The sequence below is a fragment of the Narcine bancroftii genome, chromosome 5 (genome assembly GCF_036971445.1).
Source record: "Narcine bancroftii isolate sNarBan1 chromosome 5, sNarBan1.hap1, whole genome shotgun sequence".
In the NCBI taxonomy this organism is placed as follows: Eukaryota; Metazoa; Chordata; class Chondrichthyes; order Torpediniformes; family Narcinidae; genus Narcine; species Narcine bancroftii.
In genome coordinates this window covers 153864625-153875824 of record NC_091473.1, presented here as the reverse complement: position 1 = coordinate 153875824, position 11200 = coordinate 153864625, and the positions used below count along the sequence as shown (strand labels likewise).

At 50.9% G+C, this 11200-nt stretch overlaps 1 protein-coding gene across 5 annotated transcripts in view; it reads left to right on the top strand.

Annotated features, from left to right (window-relative positions):
• The first annotated feature begins 2690 nt into the window (after positions 1-2690).
• Positions 2691-11200, top strand: part of erich3 (glutamate-rich 3) — a 49821-nt gene continuing 41311 nt past the window's right edge. For 4 of the 5 annotated variants that reach the window (XM_069939439.1, XM_069939438.1, XM_069939436.1 and 1 more), the window contains exons 1-5: positions 2691-2746; positions 5192-5285; positions 5765-5890; positions 8322-8393; positions 8653-8775. In XM_069939439.1, coding sequence (XP_069795540.1) covers positions 2706-2746; positions 5192-5285; positions 5765-5890; positions 8322-8393; positions 8653-8775 — 456 coding nt within the window. In that variant the 5' untranslated portion in view covers positions 2691-2705. The remainder of the gene's footprint in view (positions 2747-5191; positions 5286-5764; positions 5891-8321; positions 8394-8652; positions 8776-11200) is intronic. The other variant, XM_069939437.1, reaches the window with a different exon arrangement.

Sequence of the window (11200 nt, the reverse complement as noted above, 5' to 3'; positions counted from 1 at the left end):
CAATCAAGGGGGGAGTGGGCCCATGCGATTGGGATTGTCAGTGGGGGAGGGGGAATAGAGCAAGAAGATTGAGTTGAGGGGGAGAGAGGTGGGGTGGGATTGTCAGAGATGGATGGACGATAGACCAGGATGAGTCAGTCGGTGTGGGGAAGGTGGTGGGGGTGAGACACGGTGGGGTGCAGGCGACCACTGGGGGTTACAGAGATAGGTACGGGTGTTGTGGACTGGAATGGGTTACAGAGATAGGTACGGGTGTAGGGGACAGGAGCATGTTAGAGAGATGGGTAAGGGTGATGTGGACTGGAGGGATTACAGAGATAGGTGCGGGTGTTGTGACTGGTGGGTGTTACAGAGACAGGTAATTGTGGACTGGAGAGTGTTACAGAGACAGGTAATTGTGGACTGGAGGGTGTTACAGAGACAGGTACAGGTGTTGTGGACCGGAGGGGGTTATCAAGAAAGGTACGGGTGTTGTGGACTCGAGGGATTACAGAGATAGGTGTGGGTGTTGTGGACTCGAGGGATTACAGAGATAGGTGTGGGTGTTGTGGACTGGAGAGGGTTACGGATATAGGTACAGGTGTTGTGGACTGGAGGGGGCTACAGAGAAAGGTATGGGTTTTGTGGACTCGAGGGGTTACAGAGATAGGTACAGGTATATGGGACTGGACTGGAGTGGGTTACAGAGATAGGTACGGGTGTAGGGGACAGGAGGGTGTTAGATAGGTAAGGGTGATGTGGACTGGAGGGATTACAGATATAGGTGCGGGTGTTGTGGACTGGAGGGTGTTACAGACAGGCAATTGTGGACTGGAGGGTGTTACAGTGACAGGTATAGCTGTGGTGGGCTGGAGGGTGTTACAGAGACAGGTAATTATGGACTGGAGGGGGTTACAGAGACAGGTACGGGTGTAGGGGACTGGAGGGTGTTACAGAGAAAGGTACGGGTGTTATGGACTGAAGGGTATTACAGAGATAGGTACGGGTGTTGTGGACTGGAGGAGGTTACAGAGATAGGTTTGGGTGTTGTGGACTGGAGGGGGTTACAGAGATAGGTACGGGTGTTGTGGACTGGAGGGGGTTACAGAGATAGGTACGGGTGTTGTGGACTGGAGGGGGTTACAGAGACAGGTACGGGTGTAGGGGACTGGAGGGTGTTACAGAGATAGGTACAGGTGTTGTGGACTGGAGGAGGTTACAGAGATATGTTCGGGTGTTGTGGACTGGAGGGGGTTACAGAGATAGGTACGGGTGTTGTGGACTGGAGGGGGTTACAGAGACAGGTACGGGTGTAGGCGACTGGAGGGTGTTACAGAGATAGGTACGGGTGTTGTGGACTGGAGGGGGTTACAGAGACAGGTACGGGTGTAGGCGACTGGAGGGTGTTACAGAGATAGGTACGGGTGTTGTGGACTGAAGGGTGTTACAGAGATAGGTATGGGTGTTGTGGACTGGAGGAGGTTACAGAGATAGGTTCGGGTGTTGTGGACTGGAGGGGGTTACAGAGATAGGTACGGGTGTTATGGACTGGAGGGGGTTACTGAGACAGGTACGGGTGTAGGGGACTGGAGGGTGTTACAGAGATAGGTACGGGTGTTATGGACTGGAGGGGGTTACAGAGACAGGTACGGTGTAGGGGACTGGAGTGTGTTACAGAGATAGGTATGGGTGTTATGGACTGGAGGGTGTTACACAGAGAAAAAGGTTGTGTCTGTCTCTGAAGGGAGTCAGTTCTCCTCTGGTAGCTCTATTTAGTAATAGTTTGTTAATGCTGAGGAAGTTTGTTGTCACGGTCTCCAGGCTTCTGATAATGTCGGTCGGGATAGACGTGCCCCAACATGCAGACAGTGCCTAACAACCTCTCCCCAATGTTCTGCAGCCAGACGAGCACATTCACTCCTCTTCTGTGCAGAGTTTCCATCCCATTTCAGAGGACTGAGTGCACAACCCGAGACCACCCAGCTCAGTGCTGTTGGGGGTCTGTAATCCTGGTGACATGTGAAGCTCAGATCCCTGATGAGGGTATCTGGAGGGGTCATAGATCTTAAGGATCAGTTCCTTCTGACCATTTGGAGAAGTCCAATCTACTCAAGGATTGTCAGCATGGCTTTGGGAAGGGAAGGTCGTGCCTTACGCTGTCAAATTGAGTTTTCTGAGGAGGTAACATGAGAAATTTATGAGGGCCGGGTGCTGGATAGAACCATAGAACAATTACAGCACAGAAAGAGGTCAACAGCCCCTCTAATCAGTGCCTTGTCCCACTGACTTCCATACCGCTCCCATCCCTGTCCCTGTCCAAATTTCCCTTAAATGTTAAGATATGGTCGACATGGATTTTAGCAAAACTTTTGACGAGGTCCCCACGAGAGACTCACCCAGAAAGTGATGAGACTGTGGATAAAAAAATTGGCTTGTAGGAAGAAAGCAGAGAGTAGTTATGGAAGGAGAGGATTCTACCTGGTGGTCGATGACTAGTGGAGGGGCCGCAAGGATCTGTTCTGGGACCCCTACTCTTTGTGATTTTTATAAAGGACCTGGATGAAGAGGAGGAAGGATGGGTCAGTAAGTTTGCGGATGACACGAAGGTTGAATGATGAGCTGAAGGTTGTTGCAGGTTGCAAGTGGATAGAGACAGGATGCAGAGTTGAGCAGAAACGTGGAGGAAACTGGAGCACCCGGGGAAAACCCACACAGACACAGGGAGAATGTACAAACTCCTTACAGTCGGCGCGGGATTCGAACTCCGGTACAGTCCCAATCACTAGTGCTGTAAAGGCATTGTGCCCATGTTCAATCCGGATAAGTGTGAGGTGATGTATTTTGGAAGGACAAACCAGAAGGTTGAGTCCAGGGTTAATGGTCGGTTACTTAAGACTGTGGATGAACAGATGGACTTGGGATCCAAATCCATGCATCCCTCAAGGTCGCCGTACAGGTTGATGGGATAGTTAAGAAGGTCTATGGGATGCTGGGCTTCATTAATGGGGGGTTGAATTCAGGAGTAGAGAGGTCGTGGTGCAACTCTACAAATCTCTGGTGAGACCCCACTTAGAGTGTTGTGTTAAGTTCTGGTCACCTCATTACAGGAAGGATGTGGAAGCTGTGGAGAGGGGGCAGAGGAGATTTACCAGGATGATGCCTGGATTGGAAAATGTCTTATGAGGCAAGGTTAGCAGATCTGGGACTTTTCTCTTTGGAGTGTCGAGGGATGAGAGGAGACTTGATCGAGGTCTGCAAGATTATGAGAGGCCGAGATACCTGGAATGTTGGCAGAAGAAGCTATAAAAGTGGGTACATTTGCAGTTCAAAAAGCATTTGTACAGATGCATGGATAGGAAGGGGTGAGAGGGTTAGAGACCAAATGCAGGTGAACAGGACAAGCCTTGACAACTCTGTTGGGAGTTATTTGAGAAAGTAATGAGCAGGACATCAGTGGGTGTTGTTGACGTGGATTTCAGAAACCTTTGACAAGGTGCCGCACATGAGGCTGATAAACAAGATTGAAGCCCATGGTATTATGGGAGAGGTACCAGTGTGGATAGAAGATGGGCTGACTGGGGGAAGGTATGGAATGGGAATAAACGGGGCCTTTTCTGGCTGCTGATGGCCAGTGGTGTCCTGCGGGGGTCGGTACTGGGTCCACTACTTTCTCCACTGTGTGTAAATGATTTGATGGTTTTGTGGGGATGATACGAAGACGGGTGGAGGGATGGGTAACATTGAGGAAGCAGTGAATCTGCAGAGGGGACGGACAGGTTGGGGGAATGGGCGGTGAAATGACGGATGGAATACAGCGTCAGGAATGGTGCGATAATCCAGTTTGGCAGAAAGAATAAAGTTGACCATTTTCAACTTCCTTCAGGAAAGATATCAATACGATAGAAAGAGATTTACTAGGATGTTGCCTGGGCTTCAGGAACTGAGTTACAGGGAAAGGTGAAACAGGTAGGATTGTATTCCCAGGAGCATCAGAGAATGAGGGGAGATTTGATAAGGGGTATACAAAATTGTGAGGGGGATAGATCGAGTAAATACTTTTTCCCACTGAGGTTGAGGCACAGATAGGGTGGATGGCCAGCGCCTATTTCCTAGGGCAGGGTCACCAACACCAGGGGACGTGTGTCCAAAGTGAAGGGAGGGAAGTTTAGGGGAGGTCTCAGGGGTAAGTTTTTATACGTAGAGAGAGTTGTGGGGGCCTGGAATGCCTTGCTGGGGATGGTGGAGGAGGCTGGAACATTAGGGGCATTTAGAAACTCTTAAACAGGCACATGGATGGAGGAAAAATAGAGGGTCGGGCTCGGGAGGGTTTAGTACTCTTGGGAGGAATATATGGGTCAGTACAACATTGAGGGCTGAATGGCCTGTACTGAGCAATTGTGTTCTTTGAGAGTCTTCCACTCTTCCTTTTTCATTTTTAATGTTTTATTGGTTTTTATGATAAATAACGTCCAATGAAGAAAAGGGAATGAAACGGAAAACACAATTTCACACATATAAATATCAAGATAAACCTTCAAACAGCAGAAACTCGTTCTCCCTCCCCAGCACCAGGTGAAAATGGAAACAAATCTTAAGATTGTAGAACCCCCCAACCCATACCTACTCTAATAAAAACAACAGCTAACAACAAACAGCTGATACTAAGGGTTACAGATATTTTGTAGTTTTTGGTTCCTAACGTAAATCAAAAAACCAGACAGGACATGATCTCATCTTGAAGAGCCAGAACATCTAATCACGTTGGAAACATTTACATTAAATTAAAATAAGATATAAAAGGTCACCACGTTTCTTCAAATTTCAAAGAAATGATATCTAGTTTTTTCTGAACTTAAACAGGACGTAATATGAAAAAAACCATTGAATCGCTGTTGGAGGCCGAGTGACTTTCCATTTGAATGGAATGGCTCTTCTCCACTGTTCCTTAACTGGCCCACCGAGCAGCCTGTTCTCCCTGTCTCCCCTGGCCAACTCCTCCCTCATTCCCATTGGAGCCTCCTCGGTTTCGGTTCAAGGCTGGGCTTGGATTTTAGTTTCTCACCCTCTATTTGTCTGAGAAATTCAGTCATACCTTGATCGCCCTTCCCCAGAGAATTCCGGACAATGTGTTGGGTTTCATCTCTGCCCCACATTCCTGCACAAATTGCAAAGCCCAGGTAGGGCTGACTCAAGGTGTGCTTTTATCTTTCAGACCTCTTGCAGCCTACAACAGCCTGACGGACAAGCACTTGACAGGTTACTTCAACAACACCCGGATCCGGAGACACCTCCAGCGGGTGGGCTTGGTAGGTGGGAGATGAACACCAGTGCTGCCCAATCTGTCACTCACCTCTCTGCTCGCACCAACAGCACAAGACTAACTTTGGTGCAGCAGGAACCACCACTGCCTGCCAGCTCCAGGGACCCCAGTTTGATCCTGACCTATAGTGCTGTCTGTGTGGAGTTTGCATGTTCTCCCTGTGACTGAGTGAGTTTTCCCCAGGGGCTCTGGCTCCTTCTCTCCCCCCCCCCCCCCACAGATGTGCGAGTACATGGGTTCATTGTCCTCAGTGTGTGGGTGAGGGGTAGAACCAAGGGGGAGTTAGTGGAAATAAGGGAGGGGGTGAAAATGAAATGGGACCAGAGTATATGAGTGTGTGAGGGCCGGCATGGACTTGGTGGGCCAAAGGGTCTGTCTCCGAGCTGTGTGACTGGAAAATCTGATCTCGAATAGTTTCTGATGCCTTTGATCTGGATGAAAAGTTTTCCAATACTTCCTGTGCAGGTGACGAGGAGCGGACGGATTGTTTCGGAGAGAGAATATCGCCTGAGCCTTGTGCATAAGGATCACCAGAAATATGTGCGCGAGACCCTGGCCCAGGCCATCTTCCACAAGGTCCTCAACATGCAGGTGTGTTGGAGGGTGGCTCCTGGCCGGCCTTCCTCCTTCCACAGATCCAGGCATCTGCTCCTGCTGGGGAGGTTAGGGGCAGTTAACGCTCCCTGACTCTTCTCTGTCTCCCTTCGTCCAGTCCCTTCCCACCTACCTCAACCTATTTAACCACTTCCAATTCCCTGCCCCCTACCATGGACGTCAAGACCAGAAGCAGCCCCCACACCCTCTGGTTCCCTTGAAGGAATGCTGGGGCTGCTGGGATGGTGCGGACCAAGGGAGAACAGGGAGCAGAGACTCAGCATCCCTCTGCAAGGTCCAACTGCCCAATATAAGTTTTAATCGGCCTGTTAAAGGAACCCAAAGGTGGTTTATTTTAAAATCTTGGATCTGTGGGGTATGGGGCCCAAGATGGCATTGCTAGTGTTTGGGATCGCGGGGTTACAGAGACCAGCACAGGGCACCATAAAACGGGGAGACCACCCCCTTTGAGAAAAAAAAGCAGACGAGATGACCCCATGGAATGGTGACTAGTGAGAGGTTCTGTGCCTGGAGAACATGCAGGCGGTGACTGCAGGCAACTCAAGGCGAGGGGTCCCCACGCAGGCAACGGCTGCTGGCTACTTGAGGTGAGGGGACCCCACGCAGGAAGTGACTGCAGGCGACGAGGCAAGGGGACCCCACGCAGGTGGTGGCTGCTGGAGACTCGAGGTGAGGGGACTCCATGCAGGTGGTGACTGCAGGCGACTGGTTAAAGGGGTAGAAGGTATTGGAGCTGGGATTCGAGAGGCTGCTGAGGGCAAGGAGAGTTCCTGCAGGCTTCCTGGTCGAGTGGGAGGATTGGGAGCACGGGATGACCGAGAGGCCGGGGGTGGGTCCCCCAGGGGATGGGTCCCCCAGGGGATGGAGTAGTTTGTAGATGGTAACAAGGAGATCTTAACATAAAGAGTATGTAGTAGAGGGACGCGATTGATTTACCAGCTGTCGTCAATTTTTTTCCCCATTAATGTAAGTAGTTTATTTAGATGTTGTTCTATGTATAGCTTATGTTGTTGAACCACAGAAACCGGCCCCTTCGGCCCTTCTAGTCTCTGTTGACCCATTATACTACCTAGTCCCACTGACCTGCATCCAGTCCATAGCCTTCTATACCCGTCCCATCCACGTACCAAATTCCTCTAAAATGTTAAAATTGAGCTCACATTCACTACCTCAGCCTCTGTGTGAAGAAGATCCCCCCAAACTTTTCTCCTTTCACCTTTAACCCATGTCCTCTGGTTTGTATCTCACCCACCCTCAGTGGAAAAAGCCGACCTACAAGTACTCTTGAAATAGATGTTTTAAATAAAAAAGGGAGGGTCAGTACTGAGGGAGGGTCAGTACTGAGGGAGGGTCAGTACTAAGGGAGGGTCAGTACTGAGGGAGGATCAGACTGAGGGAGGGTCAGACTAAGGGAGGGTCAGACTGAGGAAGGGTCAGTACTGAGGGAGGGTCAGACTGAGGGAGGGTCAGACTGAGGGAGGGTCAGACTGAGGGAGGGTCAGACTGTGGGAGGGGCAGTATTGAGGGAGGGTCAGACTGTGGGAGGGACAGTACTGAGGGAGGGTCAGACTGTGGGAGGGTCAGACTGAGGGAGGGTCAGACTGAGGGAGGGTCAGTACTGAGGGAGGGTCAGACTGAGGGTCAGTACTGAGGGAGGGTCAGTACTGAGGGAGGGTCAGTACTGAGGGAGGGTCAGTACTGAGGGAGGGTCAGTACTGAGGGAGGGTCAGTACTGAGGGAGGGTCAGACTGTGGGAGGAGCAGTATTGAGGGAGGGTCAGACTGTGGGAGGTTCAGTACTGAGGGAGGGGCAGACTGAGGGAGGGGCAGACTGAGGGAGGGGCAGACTGAGGGAGGGGCAGACTGAGGGAGGGGCAGACTGAGGGAGGGGCAGACTGAGGGAGGGGCAGACTGAGGGAGGGGCAGACTGAGGGAGGGGCAGACTGAGGGAGGGGCAGACTGAGGGAGGGGCAGTACTGAGGGAAGTCAGACTAGGAGGGGAAGTTACTGTGGGAGGTGCAGTACTGAGGGGGTTCAGACTATAGGAGGGGCAGTACGGGGGGGTTCACTGTAGGAGGTGCATTCCTGAGGCAATGAATGCACCATTCCCAGTGGGTGTCTGAGGGTGAACATCCTCCCCCAACTTGTGGTTGAATAAGCAGAAATGTTTTCTTCAATATCCAAGCCGACACTCACACGTGACCTGTTTGTCACACTCATCTTTGTCATTGTGGGATCCTGCTGTGCAATGGTCGGCTGCTGGGATCTTTCCTCAAGATCAGCGCTTGCCCTTGGTTATTGCGAGACTTTCAGGGCATACCCAGAAGGCGAAGAGCTGTGGCAGGTTTTGTATATGTGTTGTGATGAAACTCCAGCTGTAACCTGTTCCCTCTCCTCTCCTCTCCCAGAGACTCCATCAACAAGAGATCAGGAAGAGGTTGGAAGATCTCGCTCAGAGGGACCGCATCCAGCAGGTGAAGGTGTGTATTCGAGTCCCAGAGATGTAGAGGTGCTGGGTGAAGCATGACATCGGCGTTTTCTCAGACCTCTCAAAGAGGCCGAGCTCTTCGACAAAGAGCAGGGTCAAGCATGGAGCTGGTTTGCCTGTTCACCAGTGACAGATGATAATAAACCCCTAGGCTGGTTCGCTTGTCGTTACCCAGCATGTGACAGGCGGTGGGGTGGGAGCTCCGGGCTGGTTAGCCTGTCCTAGTGTTCATGCAGTTGTTCTTGTTGCAGATTGAGCGGGCGAGGAGAGTGGATGAAGGTACGGTTCCTGTCCCCCGGCCCCCGGCCACCTCTCGCAACTGTCACAGGAGCCTGTCAGGGCCAAATGTGGGCCAGCCCAGTCCTTCCTACTCTGTAAGTACCGATGCTGGTCTCAGTCGTCAGCAAGGATGGCAACTCACTCGATGTCTCAGTACATGCCCTTCAGCACACAATGTTATACCGACCCAAAGAATCCTTCACAACAAACTAAACCCTCCCTACCCCGTAACCCTTTATTTTTCTTCCATCCATGTGTCTGTCTAAGAGTCTCTTAAATGCCCCCAATGTTCCAGCCTCCACCACCATCCCTGGCAAGGCATTCCAGGCCCCCACAACTCTCTGTGTGCAAAAAAAAAACTTTCCTCTGACGTCTCCCCTGAACTTCTCTCCCTTCACTTTGTACACATGTCCTCTGGTGTTTGCTGATCCTGCCCTGGGAAACAGGTGCTGGCCATCCACCCTGTCTATGCCTCTCAGAATCTTGTAGACCTCTATTAAGTCTCCTCTCATCTTTATACACTCCAGAGGGAAAAGTCCCAGCTCTGCTAACCTTGCCTCATAGGACTTGTTTCCCAATCCAGGCAACATCCTGGTGAATCTCCTCTGTCCCCTCTCTGTAGCTTCCACATCCTTCCTGTAATGAGGTGACCAGAACTGAACACAATTCTCCAAATTCAAAAATACATATTTGGGGCGGGGGTGTGTGGGTTAATCAGATGTAATTGGGCATCACGGGCTCGAGGGCTGAAATGGCCTGTTACCATGCTGTGTGTCTACATTAAAAAAAAATGTAAAATGTGGTCTCTCCAGACTTTTATCGAGCAGCAAACATGACCTCATGACTCCTGAACTCAATCCCCCGACTAATGAAGGTGAACACACTCCATCAACCTGCTCAGAAACCTTGAGGGGTCTGTGGACCTGGACCCCAGGTCCCTCTATTCTTCCACAGTGATCCAGTCCCCAATGTTAACCCGTTAACCCTGTATTCTGCCTTCAAGCTTGTCCTTAGAAAATGCATCACAGGTCACCTTGCCGAATCAGGCCGAAGATCTAAAAGAAACTTCGACCAAGGGCAGGCTCTTTGCCCCATATTGCTTGTACGGAGGAGGGTGTTAACTTAAGCCTATCCCATCTGCGTGCAATGGTCCATGCCCCTCCATCTGGAACACACTGGCAGAGGGGGAGGGGTGTTGGGATATGGAAGTGCTATGTGGGGGGGGGGGGGTGGTGGAGACAGAGACTCTCCCAACCTTTAACAAGGGTCTGCACCAGCTCTCAGACACCGCGGGGGAATGGGGTTCATGTTGTGGGATGGTCAACACAGTCTTTGAGTCTGCCCTTTTGAGTTCTGGGATCCTGTGAAGTTGGCACATTCTACTATCCCCACCCCTCCCCAGAGCAGCTCCCCTCCTGGCCCATGGGCCCTTGACTGAGAGAAAGATTCATCTCCCTTACTGCGGGAACAGATCCCCCAGTGAATGCAGCTTAAATTACGCTAACGGAAACTTGGCTCGTGTTCCCGAAACGTGAGCTGTGTCAGGGAAGTGTCGAGTTGCAGGTTTGAAGGTTGTGAAAGGAACCGATGAGGAGGGTTGGATGTACCATCTCCTGCTGAGTGTCCCAGGCACAGGGTGGAGTGTCGACAAGCCAGACTCTGGCAGGGAAAGTCTGATGCAGCTGAGTGTGTACAACACGTTCCCCCCTTCCCAAAACACAGTCTGATGTGTACAACACATTTCTCCCTTTCCCAAAACACGGTCTGGTGTGTATAGCACGCACCTCCCCTTCCCAAAATGCAGGGTGGTGTATCAACAAGAGATTGATTCAAGGGGTCCTTGGAGAGATTTGGAAACTTGAGGAGTATTGATAAGCTGGGTATTCAGTTTTCCCAGGGTTGATGAGTCCAAAGAGGCCGTAGATTTAATATGAGGGGGGAAAAGTTTAAAAGGACCCTGAGGGGCACCTTCTTCGAACAGTGGGTGGTGGAACGAGCTGACAGCAGGTGGTGGAGGCAGGGACAATGACAAGTTTTAAAAGACCGGGATGTACTTGGAGAGGGAGATTTAGGGGGATATGAGCCAAACCTTGGTCCACACGAATGAGTTGGACCGAATGGCCTGTTTCCGTACTGTTTTACTGTCCACTGTCTCCAACCACAGTTGGTTGAGTGTGGCATGCAGTTCTCTCAACCCTGAGGTACAGAGTGGGGTGTATGCCCATCTTTCTTTTCTCCCCTCACCCACCCCCATCCAGAAACACAAGTTGCTAACCCACTGCACCCCCCCCCCCACAGAGGCCAGGGTTCACACACTGGTGGTGTATGGACCTCGAAATGGACGGTGTGCAAGGTGCATCAAATCCTGACTGCAGCCAAACATCAAGCATTAAATTAAAAAAGATAATCAGTACAAAAAGGTGATAAATATTCACCGTACAAACAGAAGTGGCCCAATAGCAATGCAAACAATCCTTCCCACGATTAGTGTAACAAGGGGGAATTTCAAGAGCTTAGCTG